The sequence below is a fragment of the Pogonomyrmex barbatus genome, unplaced genomic scaffold (genome assembly GCF_055798465.1).
Source record: "Pogonomyrmex barbatus isolate J1 unplaced genomic scaffold, ASM5579846v1 scaffold2, whole genome shotgun sequence".
In the NCBI taxonomy this organism is placed as follows: Eukaryota; Metazoa; Arthropoda; class Insecta; order Hymenoptera; family Formicidae; genus Pogonomyrmex; species Pogonomyrmex barbatus.
In genome coordinates, this window is record NW_028297116.1 from 12,265,704 (window position 1) to 12,286,426 (window position 20,723).

Genomic DNA, 20,723 nt, shown 5'->3' on the forward strand with positions numbered 1-20,723 from the left:
AAAAAAAAAAAAGATAAAAGAGAACCGGGGACATATATCGATTTATCGTGAACGGGTTATCTTTAGAAAATTACGAACCGTTAGAAAATCGCTTCTTCGTTTGTATCGTGTTAGAATGACTTTGTTTTTGAATTGAAGAAGGTAATTAGCTTAGGAAAAGCTAATGCAGTGAAACGTAAATGATTTATGTTTTATTAATCATATATAAGTTTTTAACATTCAAATATTCGGAATTATTACGGCATAAATTTAAACATATAAAATAAAATTTAATAGAGAGCATTGATTTCGTATAGTTTATTACAACACACAAATATATGATATTAGATAGTGTAATAAATAACACTGTCCTATAACGTCATTATTTATTTAAATATAATGTGCTCATCAATAAGGATTTTATCACTAAAAATCGTTACAGATGGCCAGATAATGTTTAATAAATTATAATGCTTCTGTCATAATATTATTTATCAGAATAAAGTGTTTATTTATATATAATTATATTAATAGCAATGCATTGTATTTATTTATAATTACGTATTATAAATAAATAAATTATGTTCAAAACATGTCAATTTTATTATTTTTAATGTTTATATTTTTTATAAACTATAAAAGAAGCAAGTTACAACAAAATTTAATATTACTGTTTACAAATATTTTTATTTTTTACTGAAAAATTCCTTATTGACACATACCTTTGTTAGGCTTTTTGCTTTTTAGAAAAGCGATGATACGAGATGCAACAGTTACGATGTCATAATATAGAGATGCATTAATTATAAAGTCATAATATACTGATGTAATCTACCTATAAATGGATAGTAAAGAAACAACACATAATACAACATGATACATAATACAACCCTCTCTTAGAAACTAGGCCAAATTAAAGAGTATCTGCTTTTATATTATACCTCGCAAAATATCATAAGACAATGCTTTCCAGTAGTTTTAATATTAATAATAGCAAATTTTAGAAATGTTATTTATTCAAAAATTTTGTTTTTTTCTTGTACAATTCTCGTTCGAAAAAAAGTAGTAAATCAAGTATTTTCAATCAAGTATTTTCAATCAAATATTAAAGAAGAATTAAATCGAAAAACAATTAAATGTATCTTTATTATATTTTAATATATAACTTAATTTCTTTTATACTTATATACAATTTATTGCTTTTACTATAGAAAAAAAATTGACTAAGAATATATTATTAAAACATGATTTTAAGAGATTGTTTTGCATGTATCATTAATTCAATTCAAGCAATAATTGCGATTAAACTAGTTTGTGCAAGGTACATCGGTTTTTATTTATATGGAATATATTTACATAAAAGTAAATAAAGTGGTTGTAAATTTTGGCTCATGAAATTTTCACATCAAATGGGACGAGATAGTTTTATTGTCAGTAACTTTATCTTAACACAATAATTTATCATAAAATACTTGATCGGTATAGATGTCTATATCTGACGGATAAATAATCTATAACCACATGGATTTGACTTTCTCAAATGAATTATGTCGGTCACGCAAATACCCATTGCATTTACCGTGAAAGATAATGAAAAATTTTACTTGACTGATTGTTGGTAAAGTAGCATTAATATAGGCATAATATAAAATATTTTATTTATGTTATTGACAGAATGCAATAATTTTTGTTTCATCAATCAATTTTTATTTTATTTATATTTGCTTTATATCAAAATTTCGTAATCTATACCTATAAAATTAGTATCGCTAAATTAGATACATAAAGAAACAAAGTTGAGTTTCTTAAAATTATAGGCCTAGATACGTAAGTGTCGGTCCACAATAGGTGATTTAAGCTTTAAGAAGTAGGAAATTGATCAATTATAATCGAATATGAAAAGAATAATCGACTTTGATCAATTTCTTACGGCTTAAAGATTAAATACTTATTGTGGACCGACACTAATGAGATATAAAAAGAATTAGTACTTTAGCCTACAAAAAATTAATAAGAATTAATTCACTATACGATAGGAATACTATAAAAATTTGTGAATAGATAGGAATATTATGAGAGAATTGACGGATAGGCAGATATTAAAATTCGAGTGGGCAAAGAAATAATTATATTATAAAAATTCGGTAAAATAGGTAAAAAAATTATTATACTATAAAAATTCGAGTAGGCAAAGAAATTATCATTTGCAATTAAATTTTTTTAAATTATAATTTGAGCTATTATAATAATAAAATTATAATTCTACTATCTTATCTATATCTATTATAATTAAAGCTTAAATTTAATCTTTAAAGTTATTATTTTTTAAATTAAAAAATTACTTAAAATGTTAATTATGATATCTTCATTCAAAAAACATTTATTAATTAAAAATTAACCAAAATATTATTTGTAAATTGTTAAATATTATCTGTAATTGTAAAGACATTAAAATTGTTTTTATTAAAATTTGAGTAGGTAGGAAAATCTTACAAAAATTATGATAAGAATGATTAAAATATATAAAGTACTAATTATATAAAATTTTAATTTGGTAAATATTATTAAAAATTGAATTAAAATATTAGGGATCTCTTGTGATCAATTGTGTATCTTGAAAATTATAAAAGGAAATTTAGCTTTCGATACATATGAAGTTACAGATATTCTAGTAAATTTCCTCGCTTTATAATTTTTATCTCGTTTCAAAATATACAATTAATCTTCTGTTGGTGCTGCAGGAAATACAAGGAAATACATTTGATTCGTTCAACTTGAATAGCATGTTATCTACCTTTTCATATACTTAACGGACGAAGTGTCGTGTGTTTAAGGATTTGTGCACCTCACTAAAAACTTTTATCGAACGAATTGTACGGTAAATACCAAGATATATTATTTTACACATAAAAGAACGATTTGTCTTTGATATATAACGAGATATCGTAAGATGTTACATGAGTTTTAACTTGGAAACAATAGAACATACTATTCTAACCTTGTTTAGTACGTAACTTTTGTTACAACTTTCGTAATTTTCTTTTATCGAAATATATAAATATACATCTATATAAATATATATTCTTGCATAATGTGTTCTAGTAGTTATGTATTTAAACATTAAAAAAATATAATTAAATTTTTTCTGTTTTAATTCTGACATTACCATAAACGTAATGTAATATAGTGATTGTAATGAAATAATTATAATTATAAATATACTTACAATAGTTTGCAATAATATTTATTCATGTGTTTTATTGAAATTATATTAATTTACTATAGAAAGTTATCTACTTTCTATATACTATTTTATATCTTTAACTAATTTTTCATTGCTTATATCATAGATATCTAAAATATGGAAGAATATGCAAGAGAACCATGTCCTTGGCGAATAGTAGACGATTGCGGAGGTGCCTTTACAATGGGTGTCATAGGTGGAGCAATTTTCCAAAGCATTAAAGGCTTCCGTAATGCACCAAGTGGATGGAGGCAGCGTTTTACAGGCAGTGTTGTAGCAATCAGACAACGAGCACCTATCATTGCTGGAAATTTTGCTGTATGGGGTGGGATGTTTTCCACAATTGATTGTACCTTAGTTCACTTTAGAGGAGGAAAGGAAGATCCTTATAACTCTATCATTAGTGGTGCTGCAACTGGTGGGATTTTAGCAGCAAGAAATGGCTTACCAGCAATGGTAGGCAGTGCAATCATTGGCGGAGTGCTGTTGGCATTAATAGAAGGTGTAGGAATTTGTTTCACACGTCTCTCCGCTGAACAATTCAAACCACCGGCATTAGTCGAAGATTCATCACAACTTGGCTCACCGCCACAAGGCTATCCATCATAATGTTCAATCAAATTATTTAGATTTATTTCAAGTTAGAAATATTCAAGTAACAATATTCGATAACGCTTTGCATTAGAATATGCCTGAACATCTCTTTTTGCCAACTTTAAATTTATAAGCAGCATAGAAGTCTTAGATCTAAGATCAAATAATATTTTTTGTTGTTTTCATATTTGTTGCTGTATTTCTTTGAACTCCCTTAATTAGAATGCCAAACACGATACTCTGTAAAAATTTGTCCTGTAAATATAAAATATAAGTAACAAAAATAAATGCAAAGAATGTGTAATTTTATATATATTCTTATTATAGAAATGTTATAAATTTACATAAAATATGTGAATGTCTATACTATAAGATTTTTTTTCACAGTATTAACGCAATCACAATGTAACAAGTCTAAATTTATAATATATAATATATATATATATATATATTAACTAAGTTATGTTAAATCAAAAGAATCAAATGGATCATCATCTTCGGTTTCTTCTTCAAAGTTATTTATGGACGGTGTTACAGATAAATCTAATTGTTGGGTTAGATCTTTTGGATCATCTGTTATTTGCTTAGTTCCTATATATTTATTTTCCATTGATACATCCGGCAATATTTCTTGCTCTGGACGTTCTGTTCCAAGTAGAGTATTTCTCAAATGTAATCGCTCAACCTACAAGATTAATCATGGTATTTTTCATATATCAAGATTAAAAATGTTTGGTTGAATCACAAATCTAAATGTTTACAAACCTGTAAAGCAAGTATTTGTTTTTCGATTTTAGATAGTATGTTAGTCAAAAATTCTTTCTGATTGACTAACCGTTCGCGATATTGCGCCATTTCTTGATAAGAAATTCGTGCTTCCTTATTCATTGTTATAGATTTTTCTGTTAATTTTTCACATTTTACGGAACGAAATTATCAATCGGCATTATTTAATACACTGATAGCAAACAATAGTTGTCTAACTTTTCACTCGTGAACTGAAGTCTATATGACGTATTGCTCCAAATCATGTTTGCGTTCAGAAAATGTAAGTTTTATAACCATTTGATTTATTTGCTTTTGATTGGATGTACTAGTTTACCAATCAGGAACTTCTTTCGAAAGTGTACACTATTGGTACTAAAAATCTATAGGTTATGTGACGTATGCTATAGATTTTTAGTACTGGAGTGTCTATTGGAATATATTATCAGCACATTTGTTGACGCACTCATTATCGTTATATTTAAAAATTAATATTAACAACATGGTATATTTACTTCTTTATTTTTCCAGTTTTTATTTAAAATATAGTTATATTGTGATCAATCAAGCTTGATTATTCATGCACCAAAAAATTGAAAAAATATAGTTTCGCAGCAATATACAATGATATTATTATTTTGTAAATATTATATACTTATTTGTAAAGTATTTGTATAATAATAAATTATGAATTTAATATATATTAAGTTAATTAATCAAATTTTATTAATCTAATAATTATATCGACAGTTGATAATGTCCATATTCTTCAATTATCTCGAAAGTCGTCAACCCAACTGGTAGTTACGTTTATCTACGACTAACCGTCTAATACTAACTATTTTTACTGTGCTTTTCACTATAAATTGGTGCCATCTAAAGGATATCCTATTAACATTCAACGCAAGAAGAATATCGTATAATTTTTACATCAGTTGCAAATGTAGAAAGCTTGATAATACAGAAATCGTATTTCTTATAAATTTGCAAATAGTACAATATAAATAATACCATAAAGATAATTGTATTTCAAGAATATTTCATAAAAGACAAAATTAATTTTTATATAATAAAGGTCAAAAATAATTTCTAAATAAACAGTACTATAATTAATACAATAATATTTTATTCTTTCTACAGAAGTATACATAGTATTATAGACTAATGACATTTTATCGTAGTAGGAATGTTTTTATAGGTACAGAGCAATTAAATGGACCATCATTCACATAATTCACATAAATATGTGTATGTACGATTATACTAATTTGTATACATTTAAATGTGCGAATTTTCAATCTACTTGATAATGTAGTAGTAATTATATTATTCTTATAAATTTGTTGATAAAAGCTTGAAATGGAAACTTATTAACATTTTATTTTGGATATTAATCCGAGTAAATCAATTAATTTCAGTTTATATAGAGATTTATGGATACTGATTAATTTTATTGGCCCGTAGTTGCGTAAAATATTATTTACATATAAATACATGCACTGTTGGGGGAGAATTAGATATACATTTATTAGATCATCACTATTATATATATAATTACTCGCAAAATCTTATCATTATCAGGAATATTTCTGTTTACCATTGTTATTATGCGTTAAGATAAATATTATAAAGAAATCAAATTAATTCGACGCTTTAGGATTGATTGAGGTTTCGATTTTCGAATAATCAATTATAAATTATATAGTCATGAAACTTTCTTTGAATTAAAAATTAAATTGATATAATATGTCGCTTATTATAAGTTCAATAGCAATGTTACATATATATTTAACATTTATAGATTGTTTAAATAATCTTTAAGATTATTGTAATTATTTCGTAGCAAAATAAAATTAACTCTTCCACTACCATATATTAAATATAGACATCTTGAAATATTTTTTTTTATTCATTTTCTTAGCAATTCTTAGTTTAGTTTCAAAATAAAGACATATAAAACATTTGCTTTATTAATTTAAACATTTGTGTATCTGTATTCGCATTGTTTAATTAGTTATATACAGTTTAATGTTATTTTTTATATTCTGTTATTTGTTATATTTGTAAATTATTTTTATTAATATTATACATTTTAAACTGACATAATAAATTGGTAAAATGTGATTTTTTTAAAATAAAATCATTTAACATGTAATTAATTATATGGTATTGGAAGAATTAATATAGATAACCGGATAACAGAATTTAATTACTATCATCTTATTCTTAATCAAAAATATGATGTAATTTAATATTATTTTATTCATTTTACATAGCTGAATTACAATTTCACCTTTTATTTATCCAACTTTTACAAATGTACATTAAATTAAAATTTTGTCAAGGGGATAATAAAAAAAATTACACATTATATATGTTATTGATAAAATATTGACATTTAAGAACAGAACTTGAGAACTTTGTATTTGAAATATAGTCGCTACATTTATTATACATAAATATCAGAAGTGTAATATTTTAGAGGTTTTTTAGAGAAATTAGCTATATATAAACAATGTTTGTTCGATCATTCGCATTTACATTTATAACTATAAATATCATAAACTGAGGTATGTGGTAACCTTGGGGAGAATGTGAATTGCGAAAGATTGAATTCAAACTTATACAATTTTAAGATGCATTAAAAAACTAACGTAATACGTACAACGCTGCATGCAAATAAATAATAATGTTAATGTACATTCTACAATCTGTAATGTGCTAATTGAAAAGACTAAAAGTCGGGACGATAAGATGCCTCGGAGATAGCAACATAATACAATAATATAATATGAAATCGTATTAAAATTTTGTGGTGACCGTAATTTTCCTTCATAATGTTTGAATCCAGATGAATCGTACAATATGATGGAATTAAAGTACAATTAATGTCATATTCTATAGTCTAGAAACGGGAGGATAGTTGTGTCCCGTATATACATATATCACATACCTCTACTTTCAGGATACAGAATGACATTACTTGTCTTAACTCATCTGTCGTATTTTTATGATGCAGCCTGAAATAGTGAATTAGAAAATGACTCGTGGCTGCAGTAAGTTGCCATGATTTCTTATTAAATTTTTATTAGCTCCGATCATCATCAATCATTGAGCTGTACTAATCGAATCATAGACCATAGTGCCGCTCGTTACTGCAGCAAAAGGCGCGTCAATCCTTGGAAGATGGAGGTGATTCCCTACTATTGTCGCTAGTGAAACTGGACAAGCCAAGACTGCCGATTTCGTGGCTGGACGAGCCCGTCGGGGAATTGCTGCTGCTTCTAGCACCGCTCAGAGGTGTCACATTTGTGCTGTCCGCCGGTAGTAGACCCTCCTTTATACGCTTTTTCTGCTTCATTCGTCTGTTTTGAAACCAAATTTTCACCTGCGTCTCATTAAGCTGCAGCGCGGAAGCGATCTCGATGCGTCTTGCTCGCGTCAGGTATTTGTTGAAATGGAACTCCTTCTCCAATTCGGTGAGCTGTTTATTTGTAAAATTTGTACGGCCGGTATTGTTGAAATTACCAGCAATACCAGCCAACGAACCAGCGATGCAGCTCACTGTTCCGCTGGCAGTACTTCCATACACAGACGAGCTTGATCCTGCGGTTGCGCTGCCACCAAACTCGATTACGTTAGGATTTGCTTTCGTCGCTGAAACAAATTTATTGGTTTTGCTATAATAAAGCATCTATTCAGGATAATTATATATATATATATATATATATATATATATATGTGTGTGTAATTTTATATATACATGTATATAATGTTAGTAAACTAATTGATTAAGTTTTGCTGCTATATTTGTTGATCAATTATAATTAATTATTCCTTAATAAAAATTGAACGACTAAAAATAAAATATTCCCTGCGAAACAAACTTCACTAGTATTAGTAAATAAAAATATGTTAGTAAATGAAAGAGATTAGATTAATAAATGAAAGTATACTGATATTAGTAAAACTTTTTGTTTAATTTTAATTATTGTGTTACAATGTTTTAATTATAATTTAGAACGTAGTTATTAAAGCATTTAATTAAATATTAAAAAATGTTAATAAAAATATTAAATAATATTAAAAAGAATTTGCTTGAAATATTTGCAAATATTAAGTAATTAATATTTGATAGATGTAAAATTTGTTACACAGAAATTTATCATAAAAATGAATGATCATAAAAGTGCAACATTTTCACTGGACAAAGACAATCCTATTACTTCTAATTTGGATGTAATCTTCTAAGTATGATAGAAAGCGCAACAAACGCGAACGTAATATGTGTCGAATCAAGATCAACTCAAATCCTTTAAGTGACAGTCGTTTGCCGGCCATAACAGCTGGTCACTACTCAGGGAGTAGTTTTAGGGAGATGACCTGTGCAAAGCTGAAAGAACGGTAGGGTTGAGCCCTAAATCTGGATCAAATTGCATCAGCTGTAAAGCAAACATCCGTTACGTCGTAACGTGAAATTTTTAATTTCCCAGCTCTACCGGTGTTCCAGATATGATTATTAATATTCAATTGATATTATCTTATAAAGTAACAAATTTTTGGTAAAAGATAATGCAATTAAAATATTAAGGGGAGAAAGTGACGCGTTTCGACAGAAGGATGAGAATACATTATGAAAATTAGATTGTTATTTAGACGGTATGTAGTAGTCAATTTACTTAATGGCAGGGGATGGACAGAACTGTCAAGCCACCGCCTTAAAGTCACGTCTTCCCCATTATGTACATTTTTCTTCGATGTCTCCAGCTTGGCTCTTCGATATTTTTATAATACATTTTTGTTTGATCTATTCTCTGAGAACTTATAATATTTTGACGTCTTTCGTGATATAGTTATCATATAATTATTATCTTTCATATAGTTAAAATTATTATTTAAATATTATGTATATATTACATAAAATATTTATATTTATAAAATAATCTTTGCGAATTTTCTAATATAACTGAAAAGATCAGTCACTTATACCGAGGCCCTGAATTTAGCTTGCGGCCATTAAGCTTACGCTTTTCCAAGCCGAATAATAAACTTGGACAAGTTCTATTAGGTGTGCCAGTGCCAGATACAATGAAATGTTTCTCGTTTCCGCGACTCATTCATCAATTTAGCACTTTAACGGAAGGACCGACTACGGTGCCGTTGATTTTCTATACGAACCTTCTTTGGCAACAACCAAGGCAGCGTATCTATCCATGCAACGTAAAAAAGAAATCATTAAATTTCAATAATATTATACTAGCACTGTCAATATACGTATGTACGAGAGTAAATATGAAAGAGATGTATGAAATGATCTTTAATTACAAGAAGATTTGCTTCGGATTTGTATTTTCAAATGTAAATAAAGATCGATTTTCAACGGAATTATCGACAAGTTTACGTTCGTGCATGTTACGCAGAAATTATATCGCGAGCACGCATCGAATATTCTTACGTCAGCGGCCTCTTTTACCCTAAGTTCAACGCTATATTACATGTAGAAATTAATAGTCACAAGCCTTAATGTCAGAAGCGTTTGCTTTGCAAATAAATGTGATATAGACAAAGATAGAGGAAAGGGTTAACATGAAGGAATAGGGAGTCCTTAATAATGCTGAGTCAAGGAAAACGCACTGACACCTCTAATTATCTTCCATAAGACATGTAGTTGCACCCTCGTAGTCACCTTTCACGATACTTGTAATTATACCGTTACTACCAAATCTCCCGCGAGGGATTTAATCGCGCTAATAAATTTAACTGTTGAATAAATTTTCTAATATAAAAGAATTATTATGAACATTTTATTTAATGTTAAATGCAATTTAAATTACGTAGCACCATAGAATTTTATAATTATATCTGCAAAATGTTCTTTTCGTAAGTCGTGAGAATATCGTTGTTTTTTAAACTGGGGTAAAATTATCTCAAAATCATCACAATGAACGTATTTACTTAGGAACTTGAGTGACTGGCGTTGATGCGTATAATCTAGACATTAGGTATAAATCAAATACAGCTGGATCCTGAATATATTGATACATACGTTTAACATTAATAAAAAAGTTGCCGCAAACTACAATTAAAAATGTCTTCAGACGCGTCTAGATAGTTATTTTTGTTTCAAATATACAATTCAGTCCGAAATCCGAAGAAAATTCTGTGAATTAGGAAAAGCATCAACGTGTACCCGTATCTATCCTTCCTGTAACATAATACACAAGCATCTTGTATTCTCCTATGTTTACCATCACCTTTCCTTACGTCATGCTGTCCCCACGGCTTTTAGCCTTTGAATAATATTTGAATTGCGTAATGTTTCTTAAAGGGGGAGGCTATCGACGCATAAGAGCTCGTATAAGTGCAGATGATCTCGTACAATCAAGGGATCGACTTGCCATAAGTAGTTGCCAGCGCTTTCAAAGCATAAATCCAAAAATTCCAAATGTATTCATGAATTTCTCATGTATAATGTGCGTTTACATAAAAATTATGGGACTCGTTGAAATTAAATTTTTTAATTCATTATCTGTCGATAATTTAAAACAAGTAAATAAAACTTTTCGAACGATTTGATTCGCACGAAGATTTTCTTAGAGATATCTAGCCACAAGTTTATCGCAAGAACTGACAAAACGATTTTGTCGGCATAGTTCCTTTCATTCGCAACCCCCTGTCAGTCATTGTCATGCCCCGACGGCCGCGTTGATTTCAGTATTATGATAGGTAATATCCTGAGTCACAGTCGCATACGAAAAGGCAATGTTGTGTATCATAACGGCATACGCGTGGAAGGGCTGCGTGCAGCACGTTCGACATTCACACATTCACACTTCCCCTGCGTTTATGTTTGTATGTATGCATTCGTGAGTATGCCCGAAGCATTTTTCCCAGCGAAATTAGGCTCAGCACGACACCTCGTGGGGGTCGTTGATAAGTTTCGCGCGCTTTCTTCGCAACAATCCACCCCGAGTGGTGGCACAGGTGTCGTTTTGGGGGGGTGAAGACTTTCCTTGTACAATTCTTCATTTGATTCGCAATTTCGGTTCAATATGATTCGATACATTTCAAAATCTCAATCAGTCTATTTTTATTTTTACGATTTAATTGCAAAGCTCGACTATTTTGTCCTTTGTAAATTTACAATTTGTCAAAGTCAAAGAAGCTATTATTCATCTCTAGTGATAAGATACCACGTATTATCATCATCAAGTTTAGTAAAAAATTATTAATAGTTCGAGGATGAAGAAGAATGTTCATTAAGTTCATAATAGTACCCTGTTGCAGTCGAAAGTAACGTGTAAATACCGTCCAGAGCAATTGAGCCGCGCGAAGGAAGATTACACAGTCAGCCGTCGGCAGCGGTTGCGGCGCGGAAATGAAAATCACCGTGAGGCGAGACACGTGGACAGCGTCGGCGGCGGTTGTCGGAGTCCGGCCGAGCGGATCTGTCGGGCCGCGCTCGGACAGGAGTAAGCGGTGGTAGCCAGTGCTGCCGGCGCGTTGAAGGGGTGGCAGAGGGGGGAGGGGGAGAAGGCGGCCAGAGGAGGGTCAGTTGCTGCCAGGGTTGTGTTGCGGGATCCGGGGTTGCCGGGTTCGGCGGGTGGCAGCCCGGGTGGAAACACGCGAACGATCCTCTGATCCCCTCGCGAGATATCGGGCCACTCACTCACGCGTCCGCCGGCGACCCTTGCGGAGCGGCGAGCAACATGCCCAGCCAGTTGTTCGACTCTACCCACAATCTCTGCCTTCTCTCTCTCTCTCTCTCTCTCTCTCTCTCTCTCTCTCTCTCTCTCTTTGCTTTTCTTTCTGCTCGATTTTCTTTCCTTTTTCTCTTTCAATTCGGACGTGCTCTCCTTCACGTTTATCTCGCTTCCTTCCCCGTTTAGCCAATGCGTCTCTCTATCTTCAACCGAAGCTCTTCGTGCTCTTTTTCTGTTTCTACATATCCTTGTTCTTCTGTTCTGTCGTCTTTCCTTCACTTTCTCCTTCTATCGTACGTTTTATTCCCTTCGTTATCGTTCTCTCGGTCTCTCTCTCTCTCTCTCTCTCTCTCTCTCTCTCTCTCTCTCTTTCAAGTTCAGGGCTGGCGTGCACGCTCGGCGACGCCCCGTTTTGTGGTTTAAGTCCCGCGGGATAACTTGATCAGAGATTTTCTTGAGATTTTACAATTAGCTAGTGCACTTATTGCGTTTGTTGGGATAATCCAAACCTTGTAGGCCAGCGAATTATTGCGTTCGTGCGAGCATAGTCACGAAGCATTTTTGTTTATCAATCGATAAGGCGGTACGTAGTACCTTGTTTATGCACAAGTAATATGTTGCAATAAAGCTTGTAAGGAAATTTCTTGTGACTATAAGACTATAATCATCGTATATAAGAAATATGAGCAATATATTTGTGATTTTCACAAAATTTTTTACAATATTTATAAGCTGTTACGGAACAATATATTGTTAATAAATATGTCCCTGTCTTTTAACTTTCATTAAAACATAACATGCTATACGTCGCCTCTTTTTCATATTTAATTTTTATAGTAGTTTGCGTAATTATGAATAACATGTTTAATTACATTTGTGCGCACAAAGAGAATGTAAGGAAGTGAACGAACTGATGGTAAGGTTTTAGCTTCGCCGCCCCTGCATATATTCGGTCAGGGCGTCGATAACGACATGCATATTTTAAGTCAGCCTAAAAGGTGATAGTCTTCGAGGAAGCAGGGTAACTCCGAACGTGGGAAGCAATCCATGACGTGTGCTTCCGATAAATATTATTTATTTCATATTTGTTATGAGCAAAGATAGTGGTCCATCTTTATTTAATTTTTTTTACTAATGAAAATATCCAAAGAAGACATATCATTTACTTTCTTGATTATAAAATATTAAATTAATTACATATCTTATTACTACAAACACAGCATAACAATTTAGTATTACTCAAAAACTATAAATAAATTATTTCATATACTACATTTTACATGTAAATTATACAATTTTATTTAATAACTCTCTCTGTAAAGTCGTGAAGAAATTGTGTGAAATTTAATATTATATATATTGATATAAATCTATTTTCAATCTAAAATGTAAAATTATTATTGTCAAAGTAATTTGTAATTTACAAATGTGTAATAAATAAAATGTTATAAAATAGTTTAAAATCACAGTTTTATGAAATTATATTAAGTTCATAGTTGATAAGAATATTATGCTGTACTTGCCTGAGATTAAATAATAATATAAGAACTGTTATAACTGTAATCATAGCCGACTAATAACAATATCAATTTTTGCTTATTATGCAACGTAAATCAAAACATCTATATATAATATCATATTATGAAAATGTCTCGTTAAGTAAAAACATGTTGAAATTATAAGATTTAAAATATTTTTATCTTTTACTAATAATATATAATACTAAATACATTGTACATGAAAAGAATAATTTTACTGAAATATCTAAATTTGACTAGATATAAATCTGAAAATTATTTTGTTGGACCACCAAATTTAATCATATAGGATCATCATATATAGTTCAAATTGATTACTAGAATATAAAAAAATTTTGCAGTATTATTACTTAAACGTTTTACGTAATAATTTTGATAGCTCAACAAAATTATTTTCAGATCTAGGCAAACTTTTAGACACTTCAATAAAATCTTTCTTTCCGTATAATCTTGAACATTAAATATCATAATATACGAATAACATGATATTTTTCTGTAACGTTAAGGCGTTGTAACAAGCTGACAAACCAAGGTCTCCGAAAATATACGAAATTCTCCATCTCTTACTACGACAAAGATATGGAATTATTACTGCTATGTTACGAAGGGACGTTCGTTTGTCTCGTTTTTCTCTGCGCGGTATTGCCAATCCCGCTATTGAGTATAGAGAGAAGAAATCGAGTTTAGTATGATAGATTGGGCGGGTTGACAGCATCACGACGGTCTCTCCTGTCTCTCTCTAATCTTGGCTAAGGGTGGTCCGCACCGGGCGCGTCCCTATAGAGACCCTCTATTCTGGACCCCCTGAAGCATGTATGGAAGCAGAGAGGGGAAAAAGGAGCGCTATTGTAAGTTCTTGGCCAACCAAAAAAGTTAACCAACCAAAATCTAGCGAAATCATCCCACTGCTCTGCTCCGCCCATCTTGTTATTTCCTTCGAATTTTCTCGTTGTAATGTTTATTCGTTATATGTTATGTTTCTCAATCAACTCTAAATATAATCGCGTTCAATTAATTATAGTATATTTAAAAATAATTTCCATTTTTTTTTTAATGATAACATGGCTGTCGTTATATGTGATTTATACGTAATATATATTATATGTATTTTATTATTTATTTGAATATCAATTCTATATTATTTTGTACCTATATAACATAATATCGTATTGATACTGCGTTATCTTTGTATTATACATTGTAAACGATAGTTATTACAAAAAATTTATAAAATATTTAAAAAAATTTTAATTACGTGTAACTGTTACAAATATATTGTGCAAAATTGTGATCAACGAGATCATTAAAAAAATTAAATTACTTTTAATATGAAAAACATCAAAATGTAACAGCAAGAGTAAAAACGAAAGGGGTTAAACGAGGGTGACAAAGTTTCATTTCAGTTTGCATGCTTCACTGCAATAAACGTCAGTTCCTTTAGTGCCTGTGATGGCGTTATTAATTCGATTATAATGAGCTATTAAGTGAAACGCTGGTAATCCAGACAAGCTCTATCCAACGACTAAGCTTACACTCTCCGAGTTAGGAGATTGCGGGGAGCACCACGGCCGTTAAGCAAATTAGTGTGAAGTTAGGGGAACTGTTCCGGTCTTTTTAAACATTATTTTCAATGAGCTACGTTACGTTACGTTATATTTTCATAGCCTGCATAAATAAAAATCAATTTAACATTAATATAATATATTAATATTTTATGATACAAGAGATCTATCAAGATATTGGTTACAAAAATCATAACATATATGCCACATATTATATATATAATATTTATTATAATTTTTAAATTAAGCTATTAGACTTTATAAGTGTTTATTAATCAATTTTAAATTGATTTTTATTTATAATAAAATTCTGCATATAAATCTTTTTTAAGTAGTAAGCAATTGAAATTGATGAAATTTTATAAATTAATTTATATTGAATTAATTTAATTATATATACTGGAAGTTATAAAATATTTGTATTCTTTTCACATACATTTTAAGTAACGAATAATTAATTAAAAAATATTGATTATTACAAATCTTTATATAAGAGTGCCTTCTATTAAAAATGTTTATATCGTAAACAAGGAAATATAATAATGCAAATATAATTGGGATAATAAGGAAAATATAAATACGTTTTTCTTCATCATAATTAACATATTAAAATTTTATTGTAATACAAATATATTTAATAAATTTTATTACTATATGGAAAAAATGATGTTGATTCAATAGCATCAAGTGTAATTGAAAATAATCTTGTTGATTCAAGATATAATATACATATTTCTTTTATTAATGTTGATATTGAATTAACAAGATTATTTTTAATTACGTTGTTTTCTAAGTGTAAATTAATCTAAATTTAAGTACAAGACAAGTTTATTTAATCACAAATCTTATCTCAATCCGTTTATGTCATGGTATTATACAATATAGATCCGATTGTAATTATAAATATAGAGACACATATTAACACATAAAGATTGTGTTAAAGTTTGTATATTCTTACTATTTAAATCTCCTTTCAAATATGATTTTCTTATCACATAAGAAATGAAAGAAAGAATTACATGATTAAACTCTTTCTCAGAAAAGCACTTATTATTTAATCATAAAATAATTTATTAATTATACAGATTTGCAAATTATATTTAAATATCTTTATAAATATATAAAAATTATATAAAAATTTATATATCTTTTATTTTTTAAATATTTTTAAATATAGATAATACAGAGAAAAAAGACAAATCAAGATATAATAATAATCATATTATTTTTTTGTTATCAGCTAATTACAATTAAAATAATGATCTAATTATTTAAGCAAAAGTGTAATTGGTATGATTATTTCCAATATATAATTTCCAATATATAAAAAATATATTTCTAAAATTAAATAAGTTTATAAATATCTAATTGATATATGAAAACGATGGAAAAATATCAGATTTATTCATTATTGCCGATCATTGTACTAGACAGAACTAAAATTTTCTTTCTCTCTTTTTTTAAACTGTAAACATCTATCTATTTTATTTTAAGCATCAATGTGTAATTAAGCTACAATAAACAGATTTATTTTTAAATATCAAAAATTTTCTGTTATTTGTATTATGCGCACAATCTTATCTATTGACTTTACGACAATCTTTTAGATATAAATGAAAGTTAAATTGTATGGTAAGATATCATGTTTACTGATAAATTTTCGTCACAGAGATATCTTGGAAAACATTGTTTATCTCAAAATCTGTATGATTATACTTCATGAATGATAATACAAGTCTGTTATTATAAACTCATTTACTGTTCATTTATTATGATCGCGTTTATGATAAAATAGTAATTCTGTTTTAGATGTTATTAACAAATATTTCTATGAAAGTTTCAAGAACGACCGAATCAATATTATCTAATAAATGTAATTTACATTGAGAGTATAATAAATCTAATTTAATTTCTTAGAATTGACGACTACATTTATGTTAACATTATCTCTTAAAGACTCCAGATAAGATAAAGAAAAAATCAATAAGAAATGTAGTAGTAAATTGCAAACTAATGATTAAGGTCTCGTAAGGTTGATATTATTGGATAGTGCGCGTATGATTAATGATTATGGCAAACCGGGATTACGTGTCGCACTTTATTAATTCTCATACATACAGATTATTTGAAAGCCACTGACTTGGCGATTACGGAGTAGCATGTCACATTCTGTCTCTGACAAACTGTCCGCCTTGTTTGTCAATCTTAATTGAAGACCATCTACGTAAAAATTGTTGATCTTTGATCAAACGTTACACTTTATTAATACTGATATTTCAATGTGTTGAATTTATGTAAGGTATCCTCAATAAAACGGGATTGGATCAAATTGTGCTTCCAGGAACTGAGATTGCTTTGGTTGCAATCATCGAATAAATGTTTTTCGTAACTTTTTATAGAAATTATTTTATTGTTATAAAATAAAGAATTATTTAACTTTAAATACTTTGTAATATTAATGTATATGTATTAATATAAATTAACCAGATGCAAAATATATGAAATGCGTGAATGTAAATATAAATTGCATTAAACTGTAGTAAAGATTGAAATGAATCATAATATAAATTGCAATTACATATTTCTCTGTAAATGTTTTTGATATTAACACTTCAATCAATTAGGATAAAGATGTACGTATAGTTTTTAATATTCATGACTTATTACGGAAAAAGTGGAATTAAATTGAATTCTCACTTAATATATCTTTAAAAAGGATGGCACCGGTAATGATAGCTTCTCGAATAACGGAGCCGCGAAAGATAAGACAATCATGATTCTGCATCTTCGTACTTTAAGTTAACTCGTACGTTAATCAAACGATGAACGAGATTTAACGTGGCTACCGGATCGTGCCCACAGAATACCTAATTTCACGCTAGTTTGCCCGCTGTGCATAGGCGCCGACTCAACCGGAAATTTAAACGAAGTGTGGACAGTGGCCACTTACCGACTGGCTTGGGTACGTTTCTCTTGACCTGCATCCACTTGTAGGTGGGCACTTGTGCCTGTTGCTGCTGCTGTTGTTGTTGCTGCTGCGCATGATGAGTGTGCGAATGTTGCTGATGATGATGATGATGATGCCCGTGCTGATGGGGATGCTGAAGATGACTGGACTGCTGTAGAACGTGATAAGTAGTTGTGTCCGAATTCTCTTCTTTATAATGCCCCGACGGATGTGTGGAAAACTCGCTCTGTTGAATCTGCGTTTGATAATGCAAAGATTCATCCGAAGAGGATAGTTGATGAAGATAATTCGAGGTTCCACCAACTGCTATTGGATAATCGGATTCATGATGATGGTGATGGTGGTGGTGATGACTAGAGGATTGATGATGGAGTTGCTGATCATGTTCCGTTCTTGGATGACTAGTTGGGGGTACCGTGATTTGATGAAGGCTGCTGCTGCTAGATGAATGGTGATGATGGTGATGGTGATGATGATCCTCCCGGTAAGCAGGCTGTTGAACGTGATAATTTTGATGTGGATCCACTGAGGCTACTGCATGTTGTTGTTGATTCGGATATGATGAAGACGACGCATAATCTAGATTGGTGTAGCTTAGACCATTCTCCGAAGAGATAATCGCCGTGGTGGAGCCGTTCTCGTGGAGAACGGCACCCGTCGGAGAGTAAAAGCCTTGAGGCGGCGTACTGGACGACGTGCCCGAATCGGCGGTTAGGAAACTCTCGGAAGACGATGAAGAATATGGCGCCACTGCAGTTTGAGGATAATAATGAGTTGGAGCTACTTCTGGGGAAGGAGACACCGACACGTGACCACCGACAGATGAGGGCTGATGATGGTGATGATGGTGATGATTTCCTTGACCCGAAAACACATAGTTAGGATATGAGTCAGGTTTGCCGTAGGTCCCGTACATGCCCATGTCCATCATCATCATCCTCGTAACGGAGAGACGAATCAATTGACCACCCACTGTTTTGGTAACTACGATGCGTATTGTCCGAGAGGAGTAGAGATACGAGAGATGATTTACATCATGGCAAAAATTATACACTGCTTCATTAATTAATTATTTTAACATTGTACAAATTTGAAATTTTTTACTTTTGTACAAATACCATTGAAAAGTAAACATTTAAATTTGTCTTGTTAAAAAGATTAATAGTAAGCACAGACTTAATCAGTACTTAGTAGGATCGTGAATAAAAGTCTCAAACAAAATAATGAATGTCCACAACTGCACAAAATGTAAAATCACAGAAGTAATTAAGTATTAAATCTTCAAGTTGTCACAGATATGCACTAAAACTACACAGAAAGTATGCCACAGCTTTGTAAAATTTTTTAAATCTAAATTTGGATTTGATATATTTTGATTAAACGGTTGAAAGTTCTTAAAGAATAGCTAATGGTACTAATACGCGGGCACTATGAAACGTTAACCATCCGCAAAAATAATCCATGCGGACACTCGTGCAGTCGATCCGTCCAACATGGGTCGTTGGAGTGGACTGGTGAGGTGGACTAGCGTAGCGGAAAGCTGCACACAGGTGAGATTGACCCGCAGTAGTCTGGCGTGTTTAAGTTTCCCTTCTCTTTCTTGCTTGGGTGTATCACCCAGACGTAGAGTGGAGGTATTGCGCTGCGTGAGGTTAGTTCCAGGGGGAGTCACCATTATTGATGGGCGGTATTTAGAGGTAGTCACGTGATGGCGGTTGGGCGGTGCCAGCCAATCGTGGGCGAGTCTGCGCGCCCCGAGTCCACTGCCTCATGATGGATCACCAGTGTGAATTTTATTTTTCGTTCCTTCTTTTTATCTGGCACGCTGCAGTTGACACTTATCGTCGCGGGTAGGAGTCGGGTATTATATCTCGGTACCCACCTTCTATACTATCCAGAGGCAAGCAACCTCCTTCTATCCCCTGGATAGGTTGTTTTGTGCCTTCTGCCTTTTTTTCCTTCCACGCTCTTGACGGGTCTTTCTATGTACTTGCGTGTCTCGCTGGCCTCGAGGTACCAAGGTACCAACATTCTACGGTTTTTATTACAACTTGACGGTTGATAGTTTAATTATAGTTGGTTTACTGTATACGTGATCTCGGTTTTATATACGTTAAAATATTGAAAATTAAGCAGCTCTAATTAATAATAAAATTTATAATTATTTTAATATTTTCTAAAAGTATTTTTAATAAAAGACAAAATTTATATCAATAATTGCGAAATAAATAAAATACTATTTCGATAGCTTTCGTGTAGACTTGTAATGTCTAAAAAAGTGAGATTGGCTAATTTAATTTGGTAGCTGTGTCACGCTAATAAATATAAGAAAGATATTTCGGTCACAGGCGCGCGACGCACGAAACAATT

At 30.8% G+C, this 20,723-nt stretch overlaps 3 protein-coding genes across 4 annotated transcripts; 1 reads left to right on the plus strand and 2 right to left on the minus strand.

Moving 5' to 3' along the window:
• The first annotated feature begins 2,722 nt into the window (after positions 1-2,722).
• On the plus strand, positions 2,723-4,126 carry LOC105428459 (mitochondrial import inner membrane translocase subunit Tim17-B). Of its 2 annotated transcripts, none has more exons than XM_011640795.3 (2): positions 2,723-2,857; positions 3,330-4,126. In XM_011640795.3, the coding sequence occupies exon 2, from the start codon at positions 3,341-3,343 to the stop codon at positions 3,830-3,832; it is 492 nt and encodes a 163-aa protein (XP_011639097.1). In that variant the 5' UTR covers positions 2,723-2,857; positions 3,330-3,340; the 3' UTR covers positions 3,833-4,126. The 2 variants fall into 2 exon arrangements, with proteins under 2 accessions (XP_011639097.1, XP_011639098.1); XM_011640796.3 differs by having other exon boundaries at positions 2,745-2,852.
• On the minus strand, positions 4,119-4,853 carry LOC105428458 (uncharacterized). Its single transcript, XM_011640794.2, has 2 exons — positions 4,583-4,853; positions 4,119-4,502 (listed from the first exon to the last, which is right to left on the minus strand). The coding sequence occupies exons 1-2, from the start codon at positions 4,703-4,705 to the stop codon at positions 4,278-4,280; spliced, it is 348 nt and encodes a 115-aa protein (XP_011639096.2). The 5' UTR covers positions 4,706-4,853; the 3' UTR covers positions 4,119-4,277.
• An 881-nt stretch (positions 4,854-5,734) lies between these two features.
• LOC105428457 (uncharacterized) lies at positions 5,735-20,047 on the minus strand. The gene is made up of 2 exons (XM_011640792.3): positions 18,336-20,047; positions 5,735-8,239 (listed from the first exon to the last, which is right to left on the minus strand). The coding sequence occupies exons 1-2, from the start codon at positions 19,288-19,290 to the stop codon at positions 7,755-7,757; spliced, it is 1,440 nt and encodes a 479-aa protein (XP_011639094.1). The 5' UTR covers positions 19,291-20,047; the 3' UTR covers positions 5,735-7,754.
• Between the last annotated feature and the right edge of the window lie 676 nt (positions 20,048-20,723).